General features: G+C 44.3%; 1 protein-coding gene across 2 annotated transcripts; it reads left to right on the top strand.

Annotated features, from left to right (window-relative positions):
- Positions 1-3398: 3398 nt before the first annotated feature.
- Positions 3399-27827, top strand: LOC115207634 (glycogen [starch] synthase, muscle). 2 transcript variants are annotated; one of them, XR_003881032.1, is made up of 17 exons: positions 3399-3555; positions 6789-6907; positions 9743-9924; positions 11676-11867; positions 13632-13817; positions 15413-15557; positions 17315-17432; positions 20071-20191; positions 20546-20652; positions 20779-20838; positions 21588-21780; positions 22261-22387; positions 23166-23261; positions 23531-23694; positions 23774-23854; positions 26066-26706; positions 26753-27827. XR_003881032.1 is itself a non-coding variant. In XM_029774925.1 (16 exons), the coding sequence occupies exons 2-16, from the start codon at positions 6790-6792 to the stop codon at positions 26312-26314; spliced, it is 2139 nt and encodes a 712-aa protein (XP_029630785.1). In that variant the 5' UTR covers positions 3399-3555; position 6789; the 3' UTR covers positions 26315-27827. The 2 variants fall into 2 exon arrangements, 1 of the variants encoding a protein (XP_029630785.1); XM_029774925.1 differs by having other exon boundaries at positions 26066-27827.
- The last annotated feature ends 15 nt before the right edge of the window (positions 27828-27842 follow it).

The following is a 27842-nucleotide window of genomic DNA, read 5'->3' as shown; positions in this document are numbered from 1 at the left end:
GTCTCCCTTGAAATTCTTAACGATTCCTCATTTGAAGGGAAAGACATGTTGCCACATTTAACCCCCTAAGGTTGATGTCTGCGCCCCTGCGGAAATGTAATTGGCATATTAATAAAAAATCCCCATAAAAATCTGTCAGTTTAAGCTAGGGGGGCTCTATCTGTTCCGTGTAGTGAATCTGTTATTCAATGCGTTTGTATGAGCTAATGGCAGTAAGGTAAAATTTTAATGTTTCATTAAATCATTTTACAAAAATAATAATAATAATAAATAAATAAAAACGTGGTGAGTGGTCAAAAGAGCGGAAACCCGTGGGTGAAAAAAGGGATGGAGGCAGCGGCCATATTTAGCGTGGCTCAGAGACTGAAAACTCTGTGTGAGCTGTGTTAGATTGCTATCATAACAATATGTTTACATTGTGGTGACACTCAATTTGAAGTCTAATCACAGAAAATATAATATTTTAATATGTATTTTAAAGATGTATAAAACACTTATATTGTATCTCTATGAGCTAATAACCTAACACAATAGATGAAATAGATATTTATTCCAATTATTATATTATATTGTTAACAAGCAATGTGGTTCACTGTAATGTATTTATCGTTATGGGTTACTAAAGGGCTAAGCATACCTCTTAAGCTGTCTGTCTCCTCCTGTAATGTATTTATCGTTATGGGTTACTAAAGGGCTAAGCATACCTCTTAAGCTGTCTGTCTCCTCCTGACTGGTGGTTCTTTTTTTTAAAGAAACGAAATATTCTTTATTTTTCTCTGCATCTCTGATCAAATCTGGGTTAAAGAGTTCAAGGAATTTGAGTCTTATTCAATACATTTAGTTATTACTTGATTTTCTAAACCAACCTTGCCTATTCTAACTTGATTGATATCCTGAAATGTCTTCTTGGTTGCTGCTTTTAGCAACGCTAGCATTTACACAATTGCGTTGCTGGGAATTAGCTTGCAAAAAAACGTAATAATCTGCCAGAAGCCAAAAGTTTAATAAAATTACATTTCAACTTATTTTGTTGATTGTCTGTACGCTTGGTCTTTATGCAGGGGAGATTTGAGAGAGAAAAAACATCTAATCAAATCAAATTTTATAATTCACATGCACATGCACCGAATACAACAGGTGTTCACCTTACAGTGAAATGCTTACTTACAAGCCCCTAACCAACAATGCAGTTTTAAAAAATACAGATAAAAATAAGAAATAAAAGTAACAAGTAATTAAAGAGCAGCAGTAAAACAACAATAGCGAGACTATATACAGGGGGGTACCGGTACAGAGTCAACGTGCGGGGGCACCAGTTAGTTGAGGTAATATGTACATGTAGGTAGAATTATTAAAGTGAATATGCATAGATGATAACAACAGAGAGTAGCAGTAGAGTAAAAGGGGGGGGGGTGCAAATAGTCTGGGTAGCCATTTGATTAGATGTTCAGGAGTCTTATGGCTTGGGGGTAGAAGCTGTTAAGAAGCCTCTTGGACCTAGACTTGGCGCTCCAATACCACTTGCCATGCGGTAGCAGAGTAAACAGTCTATGACTAGGGTGGCTGGAGTCTTGACAATTTTTGGGCCTTCCTCTGACACCGCCTGGTATAGAGGTCCTGGATGGCAGGAAGCTTGGCCCCAGTGATGTACTGGGCCGTTCGCACTACCTTCTGTAGTGCCTTGCGGTCGGAGGCCGAGCAATTGCCATACCAGGCAGTGATGCAACCAGTCAAGATGCTCTCGATGGTGCAGCTGTAAAACCTTTTGAGGATCTGAGGACCCATGCCAAATGTTTTCAGTCTCTTGAGGGGGATTAGGTTTTGTCGTGCCCTCTTCACGACTGTCTTGGTGTGCTTGGACCATGTTAGTTTGTTGGTGATGTGGACACCAAGGAACTTGAAGCTCTCAACCTGCTCCACTGCAGCCCCGTCGATGAGAATGGGGGCGTGCTCGGTCATCTTTTTCCTGTAGTCCACGATCAGCTCTTTTGTCTTGATCACGTTGAGGGAGAGGTTGTTGTCCTGGCACCACACGGCCAGGTCTCTGACCTCCTCCCTAAAGGCTGTCTCGTCGTTGTCGGTGATCAGGCCTACCACTGTTGTGTCATCGACAAACTTAATGATGGTGTTGGAGTCGTACCTAGCCGTGCAGTCATAAGTGAACAGGGAGTACAGGAGGGGACTGAGCATGCAGCCCTGAGGGGCCCCTGTGTTGAGGATCAGTGTGGCGGATGTGTTGTTACCTACCCTTACCACCTGTGGGCGGTCCGTCAGGAAGTCCAGGATCCAGTTGCAGAGGGAGGTGTTTAGTCCCAGAGTCCTTAGCTTATTGATGAGCTTTGAGGGCACTATGGTGTTGAACGCTGAGCTGTAGTCAATGAATAGCAATCTCACATAGGTGTTCTTTTTGTCCAGGCGGGAAAGGGCAGTGTGGAGTGCAATAGAGATTGCATCAGTGGAACTTATAATTAAACAGACTTTCCAAACGTGGGTCTGTTGTAGACCCATGCAGTTCCTCAGCGAAGTCAGTTCCTTTCAGCTTTCCTCATTTCAAAATAAAAGTCCCCCCACAAGTTCTTGCTTTTTTGTTGTTGCAGGTATGGCACACGTGCAGAACTTTAATTATGACGTAAGGTATGCAGAGAGGAAGTGGGTCTATAACAGACAGACGTTTGAAAAGTCTGTTTAATTTATGTCCTATTTAAAAAAAATCTCAATTTCCCCCCTGCAACCCTACGGACAATCTGCATAGTAAATTGAAATTTACCTTCTGGCTTTCCAAGCTAATTCCTAACAAGGCTAGTGTGTAAATACTACCGTTGCTAAAAGCATCTAGCTTCTTGGAGGTTGGGAGATTGGGAACCCATCTGGGCTAGCTAAAGCCAACTTTATAAAATTGCTAGTTGGCTAGTAGAGACAGAGACATGCAAGAGGAAAAACTATAAATTAGGTAAGGTTTCACAGCATATAAGAACTGAGAGCGGGGCTTGCTGCATGGTCAAATGTCATTCTGTAGTCACGTTGTTGGTTGTACTTTCCGCTATACTCCAATCTGACACTCAACGAGCATTATAAATAACTTGCTTGCCCTTTTCTCTCCTCTTTGAAAAATAAAAAAAGACAGACCAGTTGCTCACGTTGCTCACGATTCCCTCTCCTTCGATTGACAACAAAGTCCACCAACCACAGTCCGTGTTAGTGAACTCAGTAAACCAATTGTACATGTTGGTTTGTGAAAACGACCCATTTTCCCATGGGCGGGGCCTGTACCCCATAGAAATCAAGGGGTCAAGAACGCCATCTCATGAATAATGTGAAAAGAAGGCGGTACTTTTACCGATACAACCCCGCCCCTGTACGTGCAGTAATCCGCACACAGGCGTTATTTCATTTTGTCCATCAACATGACATACTGTGCATTAAACCAATGTGGATCTCCAGCATTCGAATGAGGCTTCCGCCCCCTCTGCTATCTCAATTTTTTTTGATTGATTGAAACAGATGCCAATGTTGCCATAGCTTGCTTTACCGAACTTGGTACGACACCGGTGTAGGGTAAGTAACCTTCACCACCTCAGTGGGGTTGATAATAATTCCATGTTTTCTGGAACGTATAGCCTATGAGTACGTGTATTATTGCCGAGGTAAGGAGAGCGTCCTCTGCATCGCGATGTGTTTGCTGTCATAGTCACACTGTGTTCTGGCTGGGCAAGCAGTCTTCCTGATACAGTGTGTCGTCGCAATGTAACCGGTGACAGTAAACACGTTACATTGTAATCATTATTAGTAGCAAAGCGGTGTTTCATAATTATGAATGATAGTGTGTTGTTCGCTGCTGGAGTGTGTGTGTCTGTGTGGGAGGTGTGACTGAGCGGCACGAGCGAAGAGGAGGCCTCAGACAGTACTAGTAGCCAGCCAACCTGTTCCCAGGCATCCTTACAGGCTTCTTTAGGATGTATAATGTACTCCATTCATATTCAGGAAGAGAAAGTAGCCTCAGACAGTACTAGTAGCCAGCCAACCTGTTCCCAGGCATCCTTACAGGCTTCTTTAGGATGTGTAATGTACTCCATTCATATTCAGGAAGAGAAAGTAGCCTCAGACAGTACTAGTAGCCAGCCAACCTGTTCCCAGGCATCCTTACAGGCTTCTTTAGGATGTGTAATGTACTCCATTCATATTCAGGAAGAGAAAGTAGCCTCAGACAGAAAAAAAGAGGGAGTACATTCGCTCCATCATAACAAGTGTTACACTACAGTATTATGACCTGCTCTGTATGAAATGTCTCTATATTGCCAACAACAGTCTGAAACCATGGGAGTTGGGTTTTCCTGAGCCACAGCATGCCAACAGTCAACCAACGTTGGGTTGCTGCAACTAGTGTCGTAAATCACCCTGCAATATTTCATCATGGTGCTGCGTGTCACCAGCATCGTTTGTTGTCCAAGCTATTTCACAAAGCTGAGGGGGGTGTGTGTCACTTTCAGTATTTTTCTGACATGACAAGATTGTCTGGTCAGAACATGTCACTAAAATAGTGTAGTAACTTCCTGGTCCTAGGCTCTACTCAGTGCCCACCTGCACCTCTCATCCTCTCCCTCCCTTCTACCGTCCCTCTCTCTTCCTCTCCCTCCCCCCACCTCTTCTACCTTCCCCCTCTGTTCTTCCACTACTCTACATTACAGTTGATGACTGTACTTCCACAAATATTTCACTCTCTCTCTCACACACCCATGTGCACACACACACCACTGCATACTGTCTGTCTCATTCTCACACACACTCCTAGACCCCATAAGGCACAGCAGAGCGAGTTGGGACAGCCTCTTCTCATTGACTTTTTAAAGAATCAAGGTGCCAGTCTGGCAGTTCTTTGGGCCGCGAAGGAGATTGCCAAACACTCATCTGCCCAGCTGCTCTCCAACCGATATCCTGGTCTCAACAAATCTCATTTGAACATAAACCAACTCTTCCATTCTGAAGTCATTTTTATCCAGCCTTCTCAGTTTGCAAAGTAGACCAGTGACTCAGTCAATCAAATGTATTTCATAAATCAGCAGCTGTCACAAATACTTCTCCAGATACCCAGCCTAAAATCCCCAAAGAGCAAGCAATGCGGAAAAAGTCCCACGACAAAGAGGTGTGTGTGTGTTCTGTGTGTGATATATATATATATATCCCACCACATAGACTATAGCAGCATAGATAGGTACACAGTAACAACTGTAGCAGTGATGAATAAATACATGTCCATTGGGGTGGAGGCAGAGTAAAGACTGTTGGGGGGGGGGGGGGGGGGGGGTGACCATAGGGGGAGCAGCAGACTAATTTACCACTGAGGGGGTGTGGGGACCAAGTGAAATAAAATATTAATAATAATTTTTGACTGACATATTTTTAGACCACGACGTCCCAGTTCTCTCTAAGCTGAGCGTACTGAGGTAACCATCCACTCTCTCAATGGTCTTAACAATCAGGGCGATGGGTAGCCTAGTGGTTAGGGACAGGTAGCCTAGTGGTTAGGGACAGGTAGCCTAGTGGTTAGGGACAGGTAGCCTAGTGGTTAGGGACAGGTAGCCTAGTGGTTAGGGACAGGTAGCCTAGTGGTTAGGGACAGGTAGCCTAGTGGTTAGGGACAGGTAGCCTAGTGGTTAGCGACGGGTAGCCTAGTGGTTAGCGACGGGTAGCCTAGTGGTTAGCGACGGGTAGCCTAGTGGTTAGCGACGGGTAGCCTAGTGGTTAGAGCGTTGGACTAGTAACCGAAAGGTTGCAAAATCGAATCCCCGAGCTGACAAGGTACAAATCTGTCGTTCTGCCCCTGAACAAGGCAGTTAACCCACTGTTCCTAGGCCGTCATTGTAAATAATACTTTTTTTCTTAACTGACTTGCCTAGTTAAATAAAGGTAAAATATAAATCCCAGACCTATGCTGGAATATTGTTAACATTGTGGGAGGCAACCCATCTGCCTAGGGAGACTACTCCCAGGGTCTGGTTGTTTATGGGCGGTTGTTTGGGGGTACAGAACATGGTGTTCTTCCACAGCTCATGGTGATGATTCATGTCTTTTTAAGTCTAGAAAGTTCCCCCTGTACCACTGACCAAATACTGTTGTATATGGGCCTACAGTATCATTGATGTCATTTGATCAAGTTATCAGATTTGGATGCAGTACTTTGTACACACACACACACACACACTCTCTTAAATGACCTGGGTTGTGATGTTGAGTCAGTCATGTCATATAGTGTTTTCATGTTAACTCTTCCTTTCCATTTTGGGGCAGCAAACATAGACATTTCCTTCTGCATCTTTATCTCACCACTGCATTATACTCTTTGTCATAGGAGCCATTGTAAACAAGCTGTGTATAGCTTCTAATGATGCTTTAAAATAGTGTATAGTCAACCAGTAGATATTAAAGGCTGTCCGACCAGCGGTACGCTAATGAAAAGAATAATAAATAACTTTATTGTTCATTTACATCAACATTTATTTGGAGGTCAGGATACTGATATGTTAAAACGCTGGAAAGTGAGCACACACATTCACTTTAACCCTTAACCTCACTGACTCTACTCCTAACCAATGGTAACTTTTAAACCTCATCCCTTAACCTCGCTGACTCTACTCCTAACCCCATTTCATTTCCACCTCAATGATCACCCCTATGTCTAACTGTACATCTTCAGCTATTTTAGCTCTGCCAGCTGAATATACCCTTCCTTCCAAAAAACAATGTGTCTCTCATGACATGTCTAAACCATGTGTGTTGTTCTTCTTTCCCAGCATGCCTCTGGCTCGCAGCCTGTCCATCACCTCCCTGTCGGGGTTGGAGGAGTGGGATGAGGAGTTTGACCTGGAGGACGCTGTCCTTTTCGAGATCGCATGGGAGGTGGCCAACAAAGGTGTGTGTGTGTGTGTGTGTGTGTAATGACAGTATATAAATAATAACTCTTGGTTCTGTGTGGAACGACAGTATATTAGTAATAACTCTTGGTTCTGTGTGGAACAACAGTATATATGTATCCTTTTCCCTCTCGCTCTCATCCAACACTTCCCACTCTGCCCCTACTCGGATGGTATTGCGCCGTCCCAACCTTCGCTCTCTCTCTCCCGCTACTCTCTCCTCTTCCATCCTATCATCTCTTCCCTCTGCTCCAACCTTCTCCAACCTATCTCCTGATTCTGCCTCCTCAACCCTCCTCTCCTCCCTTTCTGCATCCTTCGATTTTCTCTGTCCCCTATCCTCCAGGCCGGCTCGGTCCTCCACTCCTGCTCCGTGGCTCGACGACTCACTGCGAGCTCACAGAACAGGGCTCCGGGCAGCCGAGAGGAAATGGAGGAAAACTCGCCTCCCTGCGGACCTGGCATCCTTTCACGCCCTCCTCTCTACATTTTCCTCTTCTGTCTCTGCTGCTAAAGCCACTTTCTACCACTCTAAATTCCAAGCATCTGCCTCTAACCCTAGGAAGCTCTTTGCTACCTTCTCCTCCCTCCTGAATCCTCCTCCCCCTCCCCCCCTCCTCTCTCTCTGCGGATGACTTCGTCAACCATTTTGAAAAGAAGGCTGATGACATCCGATCCTCGTTTGCTAAGCCAAACGACACCGCTGGTCCTGCTCACACTGCCCTACCCTGTGCTTTGACCTCTTTCTCCCCTCTCTCTCCAGATGAAATCTCGCGTCTCGTGACGGCCGGCCGCCCAACAACCTGCCCACTTGACCCTATCCCCTCCTCTCTTCTCCAGACCATTTCCGGAGACCTTCTCCCCTACCTCACCTCGCTCATCAACTCATCCTTGACCGCTGGCTACGTCCCTTCCGTCTTCAAGAGAGCGAGAGTTGCACCCCTTCTGAAAAAACCTACACTCGATCCCTCCGACATCAACAACTACAGACCAGTATCCCTTCTTTCTTTTCTCTCCAAAACTCTTGAACGTGCCGTCCTTGGCCAGCTCTCCTGCTATCTCTCTCAGAATGACCTTCTTGATCCTAATCAGTCAGGTTTCAAGACTGGGCATTCAACTGAGACTTCTCTTCTCTGTGTCACGGAGGCTCTCCGCACTGCTAAAGCTAACTCTCTCTCCTCTGCGCTCATCCTTCTAGACCTATCTGCTGCCTTTGATACCGTGAACCATCAGATCCTCCTCTCCACCCTCTCCGAGCTGGGCATCTCCGGCGCGGCCCACGCTTGGATTGCGTCCTACCTGACAGGTCGCTCCTACCAGGTGGCGTGGCGAGAATCTGTCTCTGCACCACGTGCTCTCACCACTGGTGTCCCCCAGGGCTCTGTTCTAGGCCCTCTCCTATTCTCACTATACACCAAGTCACTTGGCTCGGTCATATCCTCACATGGTCTCTCCTATCATTGCTACGCAGACGACACACAATTAATCTTCTCCTTTCCCCCTTCTGATAACCAGGTGGCGAATCGCATCTCTGCATGTCTGGCAGACATATCAGTGTGGATGACGGCTCACCACCTCAAGCTGAACCTCGGCAAGACGGAGCTGCTCCTCCTCCCAGGGAAGGACTGCCCGTTCCATGATCTCGCCATCACGGTTGACAACTCCCTTGTGTCCTCCTCCCAGAGTGCTAAGAACCTTGGCGTGACCCTGGACAACACCCTGTCGTTCTCCACTAACATCAAGGCGGTGACCCGATCCTGTAGGTTTATGCTCTACAACATTCGCAGAGTACGACCCTGCCTCACACAGGAAGCGGCGCAGGTCCTAGTCCAGGCACTTGTCATCTCCCGCCTGGATTACTGCAACTCGCTGTTGGCTGGGCTCCCTGCCTGTGCCATTAAACCCCTACAACTCATCCAGAACGCCGCAGCCCGTCTGGTGTTCAACCTTCCCAAGTTCTCTCACGTCACCCCGCTCCTCCGCTCTCTCCACTGGCTTCCAGTTGAAGCTCGCATCCGCTACAAGTCCATGGTGCTTGCCTACGGAGCTATGAGGGGAATTGCACCTCCGTACCTTCAGGCTCTGATCAGTCCCTACACCCAAACAAGGGCACTGCGTTCATCCACCTCTGGCCTGCTCGCCTCCCTACCTCTGAGGAAGCACAGCTCCCGCTCAGCCCAGTCAAAACTGTTCGCTGCTCTGGCACCCCAATGGTGGAACAAGCTCCCTCACGACGCCAGGACAGCGGAGTCAATCACCACCTTCCGGAGACACCTGAAACCCCACCTCTTTAAGGAATACCTGGGATAGGATAAAGTAATCCCCCCCAAAAGATTTAGATGCACTATTGTAAAGTGGTTTTTCCACTGGGTATCTTAAGGTGAATGCACCAATTTGTAAGTCGCTCTGGATAAGAGCGTCTGCTAAATGACTTAAATGTAAATGTATATAACTAATAACTCTTGGTTCTGTGTGGAACGACAGTATATAACTAATAACTCTTGGTTCTGTGTGGAACGACAGTATATTAGTAATAACTCTTGGTTCTGTGTGTAACGACAGTATATAACTAATAACTCTTGGTTCTGTGTGGAACGACAGTATATTAGTAATAACTCTTGGTTCTGTGTGTAACGACAGTATATAACTAATAACTCTTGGTTCTGTGTGGAACGACAGTATATTAGAAATAACTCTTGGTTCTGTGTGGAACGACAGTATATAACCAATAACTCTTGGTTCTGTGTGGAACGACAGTATATTAGTAATAACTCTTGGTTCTGTGTGGAACGACAGTACATTAATAATAACTCTTGGTCCGTGTCTCTGTGCAGTTGGTGGGATTTACACAGTGATCCAGACCAAAGCCCGTCTGACGGCAGAGGAATGGGGAGAAAACTATTTCCTGGTTGGTCCGTACGTGGAGAGTAACGTCCGCACCCAGGTGGAGCTGATCGAGCCCACCAACCCTGCCCTTAAGAGAGCCATAGACAAGATGAATTCCAGTGGATGTAAGGTACAGACCCACACAGAGACCCACACAAGTTTGCTGGCACTATTAAAGGACTTAAAGGGGAAATCTGCAGTTTCTTCCTCCATTTTTGGACTTAGAAGTTAATATGTACCCATTTTCATTCTTTAAGAATATAACTTATATAAATGCCTCATGAGCTTAGTTTAACTGACGTACCCCACCACAACCCAAAATATAGAAGCTTGATTTACTCCAATGTTTGTAAACAAATACCATATAAATCAAACATGGTTAAAACTATCAATGTTATATCATGGATGGTCAGTCCTGGCGTCCATAGCTCTGTCTGAGTTTGAGAGTGGTTACATTTCCCCAGCCCCACCCCTCAGCTTTTTACCAAACTGCAGATTGTCTCTTTAAAGGAGCTACGTGTAACATTAGCACCAACTAGCACCAAATGCAGCAAAGGAGTATAAATCCATGAGACTAAAACTAACTTTTTAGAACCCAGTGTAAAGTTGCTAATTAGCATTTTTACCTCAACTAGCCTGTGTGTGTACAGCTTCCTAAATTACCATTGGTTCTTGATCGTGACGTTGACAACAATAGAAAAAAACATTAGCAATACATAACTTCACGTCCTTGCAATTGAAGTTTTTTTGGATTATGATGAGGTTAAAAGCAGTACTATGCCATTTCTAAGCAGTGTCCTTCAGTTTAAAAAAAAGTTTGAGTTACTTCATGACTTCAACCTTGCCTCAAAAGCCCCTGTGCGCCCCAAGACCCCAACTAACACTGGTCCATGGCATTGGCCTTTCCCCAGGACACACACACACACACACACACACACACACACACACACACACACACACACACACACACACACACACACACAGTCTTGTATAACTAACCTTGTGGGGACACAAGTCAGTCCCATTCAAAATCCTATTTTCCCTAACCCCTACACTAACCCTAACCCTAGTTCCTAAACTTAATTCTAACCCTAGCACTAATTCTAACCTTAACCCTAAACCGCCTAGAAATAGTATTTGACCTCGTGGGAACTAACAAAATGTCCCCAGTTGGTCAAAAATAAATGTTTACTTCTGGTCCCCACAAGTATAGTTAAACACGTCCACACACACACAGTGTCCCTCTTTCTCTCTGTATTTATTTCACTCTATCCTTCACTCTCTGTCCTTGTCGTTCTAATCTCTGGTATTTCTGTTAAAAGGTTAAAGGCTGTATCAGTGTCACACACACTGCTGTCTATTTCTGGTAGGCAGTCTGTAGCGTGTGTTTAATGTGTGTGTGCATGTGTATTTCATATGTGTAAGTGTGTGTGCCATACTGAGTCACTCCTTGGCATTCTATTTGTGCAGGGTCATAGCAGTGCAGTGCACCATGGGAAAGCCCTGTGTGGTGAGGTCAGATCATTTGATTGGAGGAGAGCGATACTGTGCCCTAATCGTCCTTACTTGAGGACTGGAAGTTGTGGAACATTTGTGTAAATCCTTGTGTTAGCTCCCTGTTCTTTGTGGTATAAACAACAGGACAATGTCTTTTAATTCTCTGTACTGGGCAACGACAAATAAACATGTACATGTCAAACACTCTAGGTCCAGACTGTGACCACATTGAAAACATGCTAGTTGAGTAACGACACTATGGCTAACAGCACCAGACCTTGTCTGCCTGGCTAGCGAGCTACTTTTAAAACACTGACCCCAGTCTCTCATTCTCACCCCTCCTCTCTCATTCACTCGCTCTCTTTCACTCTCTCTTCACCCCAGGTGTACTTTGGTCGTTGGCTGATTGAGGGCAGTCCATACGTGGTGCTGATAGATGTGGCGTTCACTGCCTGGAACCTGGATAAGTGGAAAAAAGAGTTGTGGGACAACTTCTCCATCGGGGTGCCCTGGTTCGACCGCGAGGCCAACGACGCCGTCCTCTTTGGCTTCTTGACCGCCTGGTTACTAGGAGAGGTGGGTTGCTGCCAGGGAGGGTCAGGGATAATGGGTTTACTAGGAGAGGTGGGTTGCTGCCAGGGAGGGTCGGGGATAATGGGTTTACTAGGAGAGGTGGGTTGCTGTCAGGGATAATGGGTTTACTAGGAGAGGTGGGTTGATGCCAGGGAGGGTCAGGGATAATGGGTTTACTAGGAGAAGTGGGTTGATGCCAGGGAGGGTCAGGGATAATGGGTTTACTAGGAGAGGTGGGTTGCTGCCAGGGAGGGTCGGGGATAATGGGTTTACTAGGAGAAGTGGGTTGATGCCAGGGAGGGTCAGGGATAATGGGTTACTAGGAGAGGTGGGTTGATGTCAGGGATAATGGGTTGAATGGGGCTAAGGGGGGCGTGGCCTACACACTGCTCACTGTTATAACAGGGAAGTAGGAGGTTCTAGCCCAGTGGTCACCAACCTTTTCTGAGTCAAGATCATTTTCGCAGTCAAAAATCAAGCTGAGATCTACTGCTCAGGTTTCTTTTTTTACATTAACCCACACAAACAGTTTAGTAGGAATGAGGTTTGGGCAGTAGGCCTAATACATTATCACACCATATTGGCTATATGAATGGCCTGCCAATATTGTTAATCAGACCATATTATATTTCAGAACTCGAGCTTTGATAACAAAATAGATCAGTTGGTTTGTCACTTGTGTGGAGCATGAATTTAAATAATTAGCTTTTTTTATTTTACTGGACTGATGGTATCTGCATCTGATGGTCAACGAGGTCAAATCACCACGTCACTGATCTTCAGGTCGAAAGGTCGGAGCTCTAGAGAGATGCTCGAGTTTCCGACTTGGAATTCCGAGTTGGATGACCGTTCAAAAATGATTTTTCCCAACCACCTCTCACGGTTCCTGCTCTCTCCTTCCTTCGGTGAGACTGACCAGAAAGAGAGGACACCGTCTTCCACCTGATGGTGAAACTCGAGTCGCACCGCATCATGTACAAATTCATGTTGTTCCTATGACCAGAGAAAGTGAAATATTTCGTAATATTAAAATCGACACGACGAGCTGCAATAATAATCAAATGCAGGGCTATTGATACTTGGCTACTCATTCATTGCAGCCCGAGCGGAAGTACGGAGAGGTGCATTTTGTAATAGTGTTGAATAAAACAGTGACTGTGCTGAATATAAACTTAAACATGAACTTGCTGTATTCGTTGACAGTCTCTCTGTGGTCATGGTTTTAAGTTATTAAATCTTACGTAGACTACTAGCCTATTAAACGTGGCTGTGGCCAGGGTCATGGAAGCTCTGTAGCTAAGGTGATTTGAGCTATCCGATTGGGCAGCGCAGTAGGTGCACTCGATTTAGTCAGAGATTTGCCGGTCCGCCGGGTAGACAGTTTGTCTCATGGGAACACTTTGCTTGCCCGGTGTTCAGGACTTTTGAATCAAGTGCCTACCGGCAATAGCTTAACATGATTTTTAAAAAGGAGCTCAAGCCTTCGTTCGTTGGCTTTTCTACAGAAATATTTGGTGATCGACTAGGAATGCCTTGAAGATCGACCAGTCGATCGCAATCGACCGGTTGACGACCACTGTTCTAGCCAGATTAATAATGGCTTGTGTCAGTGCAAGGGTGCAATTCATTAGTAACAGTATTCCGTATAAAGTTCCGTATTAACCCCACATTGTCTTCCTCCAGAATGCTGGCCCATTATATGAACCCTACATTGTCCTCCTCTGGTATCCTGGCCCATTGTAGTAATCCCACATTGTCTTCCTCCAGTATGCAGCGCAGTGTGAGGAGCCTCCCCATATCCTGGCCCATTTCCATGAGTGGCTGGCAGGCCTGGGCCTGGCTCTATGCCGACAGAGACAGTTGCCCGTGGCAACCATCTTCACCACCCACGCCACCCTGCTGGGACGCTACCTATGTGCCGGCAGCGTGGACTTCTACAACAACCTTGCCGACGTGAGTGTGTTTGTGTGGGTGTGTTTGTGTGTACACATGTGGTGATGATGATCTGTGGTGTGTGTTGGTCAGGGTGGGGATGTCATGTTTACTATGTTCTGATTGTTCTGTCTTTGTGCATCTTCAGCATCATTCACAGGTAACTGACCTCACAGTAAGTGTTGTGGTTAATTCTAGGTTGTTTGAAGGTCAGTTGTATCACCCTAGCTAGTATCTTTTGCCCTGGTCCTAAATCAACCCCTTACCCGTAGTCCCCTACTTAGTATTCACTAGTGTAGATCTGAAAGGGAACTGTTATCAGACTGATGATACCAATCTGATGCTTCTAGAGTTAGTGGAGAACTGTTACCAGACTGATGATACCAATCTGATGCTTCTAGAGTTAGTGGAGAACTGTTACCAGATGATACCAATCTGATGCTTATAGAGTTAGTGGAGAACTGTTACCAGATGATACCAATCTGATGCTTCTAGAGTTAGTGGAGAACTGTTATCAGACTGATGATACCAATCTGATGCTTCTAGAGTTAGTGGAGAACTGTTACCAGATGATACCAATCTGATGCTTATAGAGTTAGTGGAGAACTGTTACCAGACTGATGATACCAATCTGATGCTTCTAGAGTTAGTGGAGAACTGTTATCAGACTGATGATACCAATCTGATGCTTCTAGAGTTAGTGGAGAACTGTTACCAGACTGATGATACCAATCTGATGCTTCTAGAGTTAGTGGAGAACTGTTATCAGACTGATGATGCCAATCTGATGCTTCTAGAATTAGTGGAGAACTGTTACCAGACTGATGATGCCAATCTGATGCTTCTAGAGTTAGTGGAGAACTGTTACCAGACTGATGATGCCAATCTGATGCTTCTAGAGTTAGTGGAGAACTGTTACCAGATGATACCAATCTGATGCTTCTAGAGTTAGTGGAGAACTGTTACCAGACTGATGATGCCAATCTGATGCTTCTAGAGTTAGTGGAGAACTGTTACCAGACTGATGATGCCAATCTGATGCTTCTAGAATTAGTGGAGAACTGTTACCAGACTGATGATGCCAATCTGATGCTTCTAGAGTTAGTGGAGAACTGTTATCAGACTGATGATGCCAATCTGATGCTTCTAGAGTTAGTGGAGAACTGTTACCAGACTGATGATGCCAATCTGATGCTTCTAGAGTTAGTGGAGAACTGTTACCAGACTGATGATACCAATCTGATCCTTCCAGAGTTACACAAGTGTGTGGAAGGTGGGGCGGGCAGGACCGTAGCATTTTTATCATGTTGGTTTTTAGCATCTAGTCTGTCCTGTTTCATCGACCCTGGATTACTCCACTAAAACAGTGAAAGCACTTATTTGATGTGCTATTTACTGCTGAACGTTGTGGGTCAGTGTCTCCCAGCCTCTTCACCATAGCCACTACTCTAGATCAGACAGGATTGGATAGGCTTTGTTTAATGATCAAAAATCATTGAGAATAAAAAAATGGCAAGTTATTTATTCAAGTAACTTTATCTCATAGTAGATAATAGCTTAGTCTTAGTGAGTGGAATTGACGATTTGGAATTGTCCTCTCTGTGTCTCTGTCTCAGTTCAACGTGGATAAGGAGGCGGGGGATAGACAGATCTACCATCGGTATTGTCTGGAGCGGACAGCGGCGCGCTGCGCTCATGTCTTCACCACCGTCTCTCAGATCACAGCCGTTGAGGCAGAGCACCTGCTGAAGAGGAAACCAGGTGTGTGACAGGAATTCCTCTCAAGTTAACCTCTGTTTGTTCTTAGTTGACTGTCTGGCTAACCTCTCCTGTTTTATCTCTACCTCTCCTGTTTTATCTACCTCTACCTCTCCTGTTTTATCTCTATCTCTACCTCTCCTGTTTTATCTATCTCTACCTCTCCTGTTTTATCTATCTCTACCTCTCCTGTTTTATCTATCTCTACCTCTCCTGTTTTATCTATCTCTACCTCTCCTGTTTTATCTATCTCTACCTCTCCTGTTTTATCTACCTCTACCTCTCCTGTTTTATCTACCTCTACCTCTCCTGTTTTATCTACCTCTACCTCTCCTGTTTTATCTACCTCTACCTCTCCTGTTTATCTATCTCTACCTCTCCTGTTTTATCTATCTCTACCTCTCCTGTTTTATCTATCTCTACCTCTCCTGTTTTATCTATCTCTACCTCTCCTGTTTTATCTACCTCTACCTCTCCTTACCTCTCCTGTTTTATCTATCTCTACCTCTCCTGTTTTATCTATCTCTACCTCTCCTGTTTTATCTATCTCTACCTCTCCTGTTTATCTATCTCTACCTCTCCTGTTTTATCTATCTCTACCTCTCCTGTTTTATCTATCTCTACCTCTCCTGTTTTATCTATCTCTACCTCTCCTGTTTTATCTATCTCTACCTCTCCTGTTTTATCTATCTCTACCTCTCCTGTTTTATCTATCTCTACCTCTCCTGTTTTATCTATCTCTACCTCTCCTGTTTTATCTATCTCTACCTCTCCTGTTTTATCTACCTCTACCTCTCCTGTTTTATCTACCTCTACCTCTCCTGTTTTATCTACCTCTACCTCTCCTGTTTTATCTACCTCTACCTCTCCTGTTTTATCTACCTCTACCTCTCCTGTTTTATCTACCTCTACCTCTCCTGTTTTATCTACCTCTACCTCTCCTGTTTTATCTACCTCTACCTCTCCTGTTTTATCTACCTCTACCTCTACCTCTCCTGTTTTATCTCTATCTCTACCTCTCCTGTTTTATCTATCTCTACCTACCTCTCCTGTTTTATTTATCTCTACCTCTCCTGTTTTATCTCTCTACCTCTCCTGTTTTATCTACCTCTACCTCTCCTGTTTGTTTTATCTCTACCTCTCCTGTTTTATCTCTATCTCTACCTCTCCTGTTTTATCTCTATCTCTACCTCTCCTGTTTTATCTCTATCTCTACCTCTCCTGTTTTATCTCTATCTCTCCTGTTTTATCTCTACCTCTCCTGTTTTATCTCTACCTCTCCTGTTTTATCTCTACCTCTCCTGTTTTATCTCTACCTCTCCTGTTTTATCTCTACCTCTCCTGTTTTATCTATCTCTACCTCTCCTGTTTTATCTATCTCTACCTCTCCTGTTTTATCTATCTCTACCTCTCCTGTTTTATCTACCTCTACCTCTCCTGTTTTATCTACCTCTACCTCTCCTGTTTTATCTACCTCTACCTCTCCTGTTTTATCTATCTCTCCTGTTTTATCTATCTCTCCTGTTTTATCTACCTCTACCTCTCCTGTTTTATCTATCTCTCCTGTTTTATCTATCTCTCCTGTTTTATCTATCTCTCCTGTTTTATCTATCTCTACCTCTCCTGTTTTATCTATCTCTCCTGTTTTATCTATCTCTCCTGTTTTATCTATCTCTACCTACCTCTCCTGTTTTATCTATCTCTACCTCTCTCTCCCACGCCCCTCCCTCTCTACTTCTCCCCCACCACCCCACCCACAGACATAATCACCCCTAACGGGCTGAATGTGAAGAAGTTCTCTGCCATGCATGAGTTCCAGAACCTGCACGCCCAGAGCAAGAACCGTATCCAGGAGTTCATCAGAGGTCACTTCTATGGGTCAGTGGGGTCACCACCCAAACACAAATATACTATATACACGTACTGCTAACCCACTGGGCACAGATGTCATTTCAATGTCTATTTCTGATTGACATTATGTTGAGTTGTCAACTAATGTGAATTCAACAAAACATGATCACCATCACATTGGATTTAGGTTAAGTTGGGTGAAAAAAAACAGAAATTCCCTTATGTTGATGACTTTTTTGTTGATTCAACATGATCACATTTGTTTTGTTTAAATGATGTGGAAACAATGTTGATTCAACCAGTTTTTGCCCAGTGATGGGAGTGTTACCTCTTGGCCTCTTCACCAGGGGTACTATGGGTACTGTCATATTAATAGACAACCCTAGAAACAGCCTGTTGCTAGAACCTAATTGACACGATCATTTTCAGGGTTTGAAACTGTGACCAAAACAGTCACATTTGCGATCTTTTTGACTTGGCAGTGAGACACATTTTTAATTGGTCGCAAGGGTGCCAGTTACATAGCTTTTTTTTATCATGATTTATTCAAACCGTAATGTGTAATTGACCAAAAATAAACCAACTTTCTGAAGAGGCAACATCGTCACGGGAATGCCCTGTGTGTGTGTGTCAGGACTCGACATACAGAGGTTTAGAAACCCTCCATCACTGGAAAACATATTTTAATAATGCTATTTTTAATCTAGGCTATATCATTTATTTAAAAAAAACGGATTCTCAAAGCTTTTTGTTCGTTATGTCGATTATTTATCATGCGCTGCACACAGCCTATATCAAATCAAATTTATTTATATAGCCCTTCGTACATCAGCTGATATCTCAAAATGCTGTACAGAAACCCAGCCTAAAACCCCAAACAGCAAGCAATGCATGTGAAAGAAGCACGGTGGCTAGGAAAAACTCCCTAGGAAAAACTCCATAGAAAGGCCAAAACCTAGGAAGAAACCTAGAGAGGAACCAGGCTATGAGGAACCAGGCTATAGATAATCTGATGTGTAGAAACAGCTTGCAGCTCTGAAACAGCTGGTTGTTGTGTTGAGGAAAGCAGTAGGAAGAGGTTACAAGTTAAATCTACCAGTAAATGCTAAGGCCAGAATGGGTGTGCAACCCAGGTAAAACGTTCCAAGTCTTGTTAGAATATTGGCGATGCGCAATTCAGTCATCATGGAATAGCCTACCTTGAAAATCAGACATTTCTTCTAGACTATTTGGTTGTTGAGAAGTCATTGGTTATGGTAGCCGATTTACAACTTCTACTGCTCCAACAGAATTATTACGTGATTTAATTTCTTATCAGTTTTTATGAGATTCAGGTGCATTCGATTGTTTCCCGCTGTTTCAATTGAAGTCTGTTGTGGTAAAACCATATGCGGTTATTATGAGAAAATAACATTGAATGTTTGCTTCAACTTGATTTTCTATACAAAGGTAGTTTGGCCGGTGTAGGCCGTTATTGTAAATAAGAATTTGTTCTTAACTGACTTGCTTATTAGTTGGTTCACTTTTTTTAATTTAAGTGGTGAGACTGACTGACTAGCTACCACATGGACAGACTTCATTATCGTGTTTGTTTCGGGAGCATGCTGTCTGTTTAGTCAGACAATGTCCACATTGTGACATTTTAGAATGTAAAAGTCATGTGAATGTCAATGCATAATACTATTGGTTAGGCCTATTTAAAAAAACTAAATGCATTATTCATAGTGGAAATGCATACTTTTGGGGGATTTTTATTCTTCTATATGCTATTACAACAATGACATATAAAAAAGTAACTCCTTCAAAATTTGCCTACAATTAAGTGCTTGAAAAAGTAATTTAAAGTCCTTGAATTTGACTTGCCAATGTCTGTATGAACCCTGTATAGGCGACTTGCTCAGCCCACAAATGAAATCTAAAATCACCTGCTGTCAGATCTGGTATGTTATTCTTCGGGCCGGTAGCTTTCAGTTGGAACTGGCCCAGTGTGTCTCGCAAATTGACCTGAATGTCAAGCCCTGCTGTGCGCTTAGCCGTTAGCGATGCTAATGATAGTCTAACTGTTTTCGGGTTGATGGAAAGACCATTAAAAGGTAAATACAAAACAGCCTAACCTGGCAGAATCATGACTATTTGCATCAATCCAGTGGCCATTGTTTTGAAAAGTCCATCACAAGTGAGCTATAGAAACACAACTAGCCAAACTGTCTGGCTGGTGCTCACCTGAATTAAAGGGTAACTACACACGCAAAAAAAACTTGATTGCTGACATTTTGGGACAGTATCAACAGTGTACTAATTAAACAAATGCCAAAATCTAGTTTGAGTGGTATTTTCCTTTAATTTGCTAAGATTCTCCATCTCGTTATCTAATTCTAGGTACCCCAACCTTCATTTTAATGCTTTAAATCTTGATTATGGAGAACAGGGGAATAAATGAATGATGTGGTTGGATGAGGGTTGTGGTCAGTTCCATTTCAATTCAGGAAATAACCTGAATTCAAATATCAATTCTCATAGAGAAGCATTGAGGAAAATTGGAATGTCAGTTTACTTTCTGAATTGAAATGAAATTGACCCCAACCCTGGTCTGGACATGTGGTCAGGTGATGTCAGGATTGCATCATTTGGTCTGATCTTGAATGGTTGTTGTCCCACCCGCCAGGCACCTGGACTTCAACCTGGACAAGTGTCTGTTCCTGTTCATCGCTGGGAGGTACGAGTTCAGCAACAAAGGGGCTGATATCTTCTTGGAGGCTTTGGCCAGACTCAACTATCTACTGAGAGTAAGCTGTGTTTGTGTGTGTGTCCGGCGCTGTGTGTGTGTCCGGCGCTGTGTGTGTGTGTGTGTGTAATAAATACTTATTTCCCTCATTTAATATGCAAATCAATTTATAACATTTTTGACATGCGTTTTTCTGGATTTTTTTGTTATTCTGTCTCTCTCACTGTTCAAATAAACCTACCATTAAAATTATAGACTGATCATTTCTTTGTCAGTGGGCAAACGTACAAAATCAGCAGGGGATCAAATACTTTTTTCCCTCACTGTACATACCCAGCCTGTCTGTCGGTTAGTTAGATGTATTCTAGAATCTTATTGGTATTTACTCCCTCCCTGCCTCCTCTCTCTCCCTCAGGTCAACCACAGCGATGTGACTGTCGTTGCGTTCTTCATCATGCCTGCGCGGACCAACAACTTCAACGTGGAGACGCTGAAAGGCCAAGCAGTCAGGAAGCAGCTCTGGTAATGACCAACACCATCATGGCTGTTTCCTGCCACAGAGGGAGACACTTGCATGTGAGAAAATAAGAAAACGTATGTATTTATAGTGACTAATAACTTGACTTTGTTTTAACATCCTCATGGCAGGGATACAGCTCAAACTGTGAAAGAACGCTTCGGAAAGAAACTTTATGAATCACTGCTGGTGTAAGTGGACCTCTATGAATCCCCATTTGTGCTGTTGAACTACCAGTAGAAGAACTGTCCTGTAAACCCATATGAATCACTGTCCTGTAAAACCCGTATGAATCACTGTCCTGTAAAACCCGTATGAATCACTGTCCTGTAAACCCGTATGAATCACTGTCCTGTAAAACCCGTATGAATCACTGTCCTGTAAACCCGTATGAATCACTGTCCTGTAAAACCCGTATGAATCACTGTCCTGTAAAACCCGTATGAATCACTGTCCTGTAAAACCCGTATGAATCACTGTCCTGTAAAACCCGTATGAATCACTGTCCTGTAAAACCCGTATGAATCACTGTCCTGTAAAACCCGTATGAATCACTGTCCTGTAAAACCCGTATGAATCACTGTCCTGTAAAACCCGTATGAATCACTGTCCTGTAAAACCCGTATGAATCACTGTCCTGTAAAACCCGTATGAATCACTGTCCTGTAAAACCCGTATGAATCACTGTCCTGTAAAACCCGTATGAATCACTGTCCTGTAAACCCGTATGAATCACTGTCCTGTAAAACCCGTATGAATCACTGTAAGAGAATTTCTATAGACTACAGTTTGTATGAATGACTTTGTGTTAGTTAAAGAGAAGGGAAACCCACATACATTTGATTCACGCTTGTGTCTGTCTCTTGGCCTTCATCATCAGAGCTTTTGTGCTAGTTTGTATTTTACACCCTTAGTAAATTCTACCTTTGTGCTGGATTAGTGGGCAGTTGCCGGACGTGTCCAAGATGCTGGACAAGGATGACTTCACCATGATGAAGCGTGCCATCTTTGCCACCCAAAGGCAATGCCAGCCTCCCATCTGTACCCACAACATGCTGGAGGACAGCAACGACCCCATCCTCACTTGCATTCGCCGCATCGGCCTGTTCAACAGCTCTGCCGACCGCGTCAAGGTAGATTGATTGAATTGATTAGATGATTAAAAGTATTAGGCAGCTCCAGCTGGAGACGACGTTACATAGCCTATGTCAACAATTCTCCAGGATAAAAACACAAAGGCCAGAGGCTCATTGCCATTGTGTCCTCATTTGCTAGTGAGATGGCATGTGGGCCATAATGACACTTTACAAATACATAACCGTCACACTGTGCTCCGCTCAGGTCCCTCCCGTTACATAAATGTCATTCCTATAACACTATCCTACTACTGATACACAGGCCAGTCTGGACTAGAAACCATTACCCAGCCCTCTGCAGAGCTGGGGGTCAAATGGGTTCAACTGCTTCAAAATAATTCCTCTCTTCCCCTTTTTCTGCACTGATTGGAAGACGTGTAAAACTGGTGTAAATAATATGGCGAAAGTGCATCTCTTTCATCTGGTCAACTCTGTCCTCATCCCCTGCCTCATTTGTGCTTCCCATCATCCTTTTAGGTGATCTTCCACCCAGAGTTCCTCTCCTCCACCTCTCCCCTCCTGCCGATGGATTATGAAGAGTTTGTAAGAGGCTGCCATCTTGGAGTGTTCCCCTCTTACTATGAACCATGGGGATATACACCAGGTAGACTCTTATAGATACTATGAACCATGGGGATATACACCAGGTAGACTCTTATAGATACTATGAACCATGGAGATATACACCAGGTAGACTCTTATAGATACTATGAACCATGGGGATATACACCAGGTAGACTCTTATAGATACTATGAACCATGGAGATATACACCAGGCAGACTCTTATAGATACTACGAACCATGGAGATATACACCAGGTAGACTCTTACAGATACTATGAACCATGGAGATATACACCAGGTAGACTCTTATAGATACTATGAACCATGGAGATATACACCAGGTAGACTCTTATAGATACTATGAACCATGGAGATATACACCAGGTAGACTCTTATAGATACTATGAACCATGGGGATATACACCAGGTAGACTCTTATAGATACTATGAACCATGGGGATATACACCAGGTAGACTCTTATAGATACTATGAACCATGGGGATATACACCAGGTAGACTCTTATAGATACTATGAACCATGGGGATATACACCAGGTAGACTCTTATAGATACTATGAACCATGGAGATATACACCAGGTAGACTCTTATAGATACTATGAACCATGGGGATATACACCAGGTAGACTCTTATAGATACTATGAACCATGGAGATATACACCAGGTAGACTCTTATAGATACTATGAACCACCAGGTAGACTCTTATAGATACTATGAACCATGGAGATATGGTTGTCTTGTACATTGGCTGTATGGCATATACAAGTATATTTACTTCAATCTCTCTCTCTCTCAGCTGAGTGTACAGTCATGGGGATCCCCTCAATCTCTACCAACCTCTCTGGGTTTGGCTGCTTCATGGAGGAACACATAGCTGATCCCTCAGCATACGGTGTGTTCAGAATGTGTCCAAGCCAAGGTTGTTTAGTGTCTTCTAAGGGGCTGATAAAACGTTCTATGTTTAGAGAAGTAATGGTCCCAGTATAATATAATGTAATATGCCATTTAGATGAGGCTTTTATCCAAAGAGACAATCATTCATGTATACATTGTACGTATGGGTGGGTCCAGCGGGAATTGAACCCACAACCTTTGGCATTACAAACGCCATTCTCTACCAACTGATCTCCAGTAGATATGACTAATGCTGTTGTACCTCAGGAATCTACATCCTTGATCGCCGGTACAGAGGGGTTGATGAGTCATGTAACCAGCTCACATCGTACCTGTTCCAGTTCTGCCAGCAGAGCCGGCGCGCCAGGATCATCCAGCGGAACCGCACCGAGCGCCTGAGTGACCTTCTGGACTGGAGATATCTGGGCAGGGTGAGAACTTTCACCTTTATCAAGAAGAATGTATCAACCGTTCTACTATAACTATCATCTTATCTCTCTTCTCTCTCAGTATTACATATCAGCTCGTCACATGGCCCTGGCTAAAGCCTTCCCGGATACCTACTTCTACCAACCTCATGACTCTGAGACTGTAAGTCTGTCCTGTCTGTCCTGTCTGTAAGGAGAGGATATGCTGTTTCCTCCTTTTGGGTAACAATGGGTACTTAGTTGAAATAATTCTACACCATTGGAAACTACCTAGTACCTAATGGTGCCTAGGGGAGATTAGTAAAACATTTGTTCTTTACCCATTCAGTAGGAATTTGCTGTAGTGTACCTTTTTAGTTGGACCCTTTTTGTTTTATAACAGGGGTGTCTACACAATTACCTGGAGGGCTGAGGGTTATAACAGGGGTGTTTACTCAATTACCTGGAGGGCTGAGGGTTATAACAGGGGTGTTTACTCAATTACCTGGAGGGCTGAGGGTTATAACAGGGGTGTTTACTCAATTACCTGGAGGGCTGAGGGTTATAACAGGGGTGTTTACTCAATTACCTGGAGGGCTGAGGGTTATAACAGGGGTGTCTACACAATTACCTGGAGGGCTGAGGGTTATAACAGGGGTGTTTACTCAATTACCTGGAGGGCTGAGGGTTATAACAGGGGTGTTTACTCAATTACCTGGAGGGCTGAGGGTTATAACAGGGGTGTTTACTCAATTACCTGGAGGGCTGAGGGTTATAACAGGGGTGTCTACACAATTACCTGGAGGGCTGAGGGTTATAACAGGGGTGTTTACTCAATTACCTGGAGGGCTGAGGGTTATAACAGGGGTGTTTACTCAATTACCTGGAGGGCTGAGGGTTATAACAGGGGTGTTTACTCAATTACCTGGAGGGCTGAGGGTTATAACAGGGGTGTTTACTCAATTACCTGGAGGGCTGAGGGTTATAACAGGGGTGTTTACTCAATTACCTGGAGGGCTGAGGGTTATAACAGGGGTGTCTACACAATTACCTGGAGGGCTGAGGGTTATAACAGGGGTGTTTACTCAATTACCTGGAGGGCTGAGGGTTATAACAGGGGTGTCTACACAATTACCTGGAGGGCTGAGGGTTATAACAGGGGTGTTTACTCAATTACCTGGAGGGCTGAGGGTTATAACAGGGGTGTTTACTCAATTACCTGGAAGGCTGAGGGTTATAACAGGGGTGTTTACTCAATTACCTGGAGAGCTGAGGGTTATAACAGGGGTGTCTACACAATTACCTGGAGGGCTGAGGGTTATAACAGGGGTGTCTACACAATTACCTGGAGGGCTGAGGGTTATAACAGGGGTGTCTACACAATTACCTGGAGGGCTGAGGGTTATAACAGGGGTGTCTACACAATTACCCGGAGGGCTGAGGGTTATAACAGGGGTGTTTACTCAATTACCTGGAAGGCTGAGGGTTATAACAGGGGTGTTTACTCAATTACCTGGAGAGCTGAGGGTTATAACAGGGGTGTCTACACAATTACCTGGAGGGCTGAGGGTTATAACAGGGGTGTCTACACAATTACCTGGAGGGCTGAGGGTTATAACAGGGGTGTCTACACAATTACCTGGAGGGCTGAGGGTTATAACAGGGGTGTCTACACAATTACCCGGAGGGCTGAGGGTTATAACAGGGGTGTTTACTCAATTACCTGGAGGGCTGAGGGTTATAACAGGGGTGTCTACACAATTACCTGGAGGGCTGAGGGTTATAACCGGGGTGTTTACTCAATTACCTGGAGGGCTGAGGGTTATAACAGGGGTGTCTACACAATTACCTGGAGGGCTGAGGGTTATAACAGGGGTGTTTACTCAATTACCTGGAGGGCTGAGGGTTATAACAGGGGTGTTTACTCAATTACCTGGAAGGCTGAGGGTTATAACAGGGGTGTTTACTCAATTACCTGGAGAGCTGAGGGTTATAACAGGGGTGTCTACACAATTACCTGGAGGGCTGAGGGTTATAACAGGGGTGTCTACACAATTACCTGGAGGGCTGAGGGTTATAACAGGGGTGTCTACACAATTACCTGGTTTATTACATATGTGAAATTAGATATAAATCTGGATGAGTAAATCTTAAGAGAAAGTGTCAGAGATTAAACATACTGCTATGCTACTCTGGCTGTGTTTAGACAGGCAGCCCAATTCTGATCTTTTTTTAACTAATTGGTATTTTGGCAAATCAGATCTGAAATACATCTGATGTGATTGGTCAAAAGATCAATTGGTGAAAAACATATCAGAATGTGTCTGCCTGTCTAAACACAACCATGGTGTGTTGTCTGTCTCACCCTCTAAACCCCACCAACCTTTCTTTTCAGGCCCAAGGTTTCCGTTACCCTAGACCGGCCTCTGTGCCCCCATCTCCGTCTCTGTCACGCCACTCCTCCCCCCGCCAAAGCGAGGCAGAAGAAGATGATGACCGCTATGATGAAGATGCAGAGGCAGAGAAAGACCGCTTGAACATCCGCCAGCCCTTGACCCTGCCTAGTAAAAAGGGTCCCGCCTTGCCTTACACCCTGCCAGGTGCCAACGGAGAGAAAAACGGCGCCGCCAGCGTGAAAAACTGACTGTCTCACACACACACAACATACACAAACGTACACATGCTGATACTCACTACACACAACATACATGTTACAAACACGGCACTCTTATCTTGACCGTCTCCACTTCCATAATATAGATCAACAACTGCTGAAGAGATGAGCTCTTACAGTATGTTATTCATCCAGCAGCCAGAACGTCTTCCAAACCTGCATGCAGCTCTGCCTCTGTGGGCATCCTGTATGGAGGAGGAGAGGGAAAGGATGGCTAGCTGGGTGACGGTTCCTTCAGTTAAAGAGCCCAGCTTTGAGATAATGAAGTGGGGTAACTTGGAGTATATAGGAGGGTTACCTCTGGTCATTCATCTAGGTTACCTCTGGTCATTCATCTAGGTTACCTCTGGTCATTCATCTAGGTTACCTCTGGTCATTCATCTAGGTTACCTCTGGTCATTCATCTAGGTTACCTCTGGTCCACAGGAGGCTGCTGAGGGAGGATCAGCTGGAATAATGGCTGAAACCATGATACCATTCCAGGTATTCTGCTCCAGCCATTACCACGAGCCCGTCCTCCCCAATTAAAGTGCCACCAACCTCCTGTGCTCTGGTCCTTAATCTAGGAATTGATGAAATCCTTGCCAGTGTAGACTAACATGAGTTGTAACTGAGGCTAAGACAACCATATGATAACCAGTGGTATCATCAGGATAAAGAAACTAGGGCTAATTAGTCTTGCTAACAAGGGCAAAGGCATTGGCCCACTATGTCATAGTCACACAACCTACGCAACCCAACAGCAATAATTTTCCTGTTCAGACACTGAAGCAGTAACAGCAACCTGTTTAAACAGCAGCAGCACTTTTCCTGTCACACTGTAGCAGTAACAGCAACCCAACCAGCAGCAGTACTTCCCTGGGCTAGGAAACCAATAAGTGACACATTTAGAGCTGGGCCCATAGAGTTAGACTAGATAGACGTACTGTATATAGCCCGTTTTCTGCATGGACATTGCCGTTGAGGGCTTCTACCACAGATACTAAGATGACTACTCTTTCTAACTCTATGGCTGAGCCTCAGAACGTCCTGCTGAAGAGCCTCCTGCTGAAACAGGCTCCCATTCGTTCAGAGATTCAGACCTTTCTGTGGGCGTTGTCGTCGTCTCTGGGCCTTGTACTGTATTAGAACCGGCACTACTGTGTGTAAAAACTGTTGATTGGTCACCTTTTAACCTTTCAGTCAGTGAGCCTGTGTGTGTGTGTGTGTGTGTGTGAGAGATGGAACACTGATTCTGCCTGCACTCTTTGAGGTTTAGGTAAAATGTGGGGCTTCCGTCCTGAGAAGCTAGTGGTGTTTTTAGACGACAGACTGTATTAGAGAGGAGGAAGGGAGAAGGTCACAGGTTTGGGAGGATCCTATTCCCAGCTGTGCACAGCCAGAAACCAAGATGAGTTGATCCAGAGCCCACACTGCTGTCAGTTTGTGTTACAATCACACACCAGAGGAGGAGAAAATAAAGTATATTCTATGTATTAATGAAGAAACACAGGACTCG

This window comes from Salmo trutta, chromosome 1 (assembly GCF_901001165.1).
Source record: "Salmo trutta chromosome 1, fSalTru1.1, whole genome shotgun sequence".
Classification (NCBI taxonomy): domain Eukaryota; kingdom Metazoa; phylum Chordata; class Actinopteri; order Salmoniformes; family Salmonidae; genus Salmo; species Salmo trutta.
Note: the sequence above shows the minus strand (reverse complement) of the source record. Positions and strands in the feature narration are given on the sequence as shown.

What these genes read in the sequence shown, in the direction of transcription:
- LOC115207634 (XM_029774925.1), top strand. Translation starts at nt 6,790, where the DNA reads ATGCCTCTGGCTCGCAGCCTGTCCATCACCTCCCTGTCGGGGTTGGAG. An exon ending in CCGCCTGGTTACTAGGAGAG is followed by an intron (nt 11,868 to 13,631) that starts GTGGGTTGCTGC and finishes GTCTTCCTCCAG; the next exon opens with TATGCAGCGCAGTGTGAGGA. An exon ending in ACCATGGGGATATACACCAG is followed by an intron (nt 22,388 to 23,165) that starts GTAGACTCTTAT and finishes TCTCTCTCTCAG; the next exon opens with CTGAGTGTACAGTCATGGGG.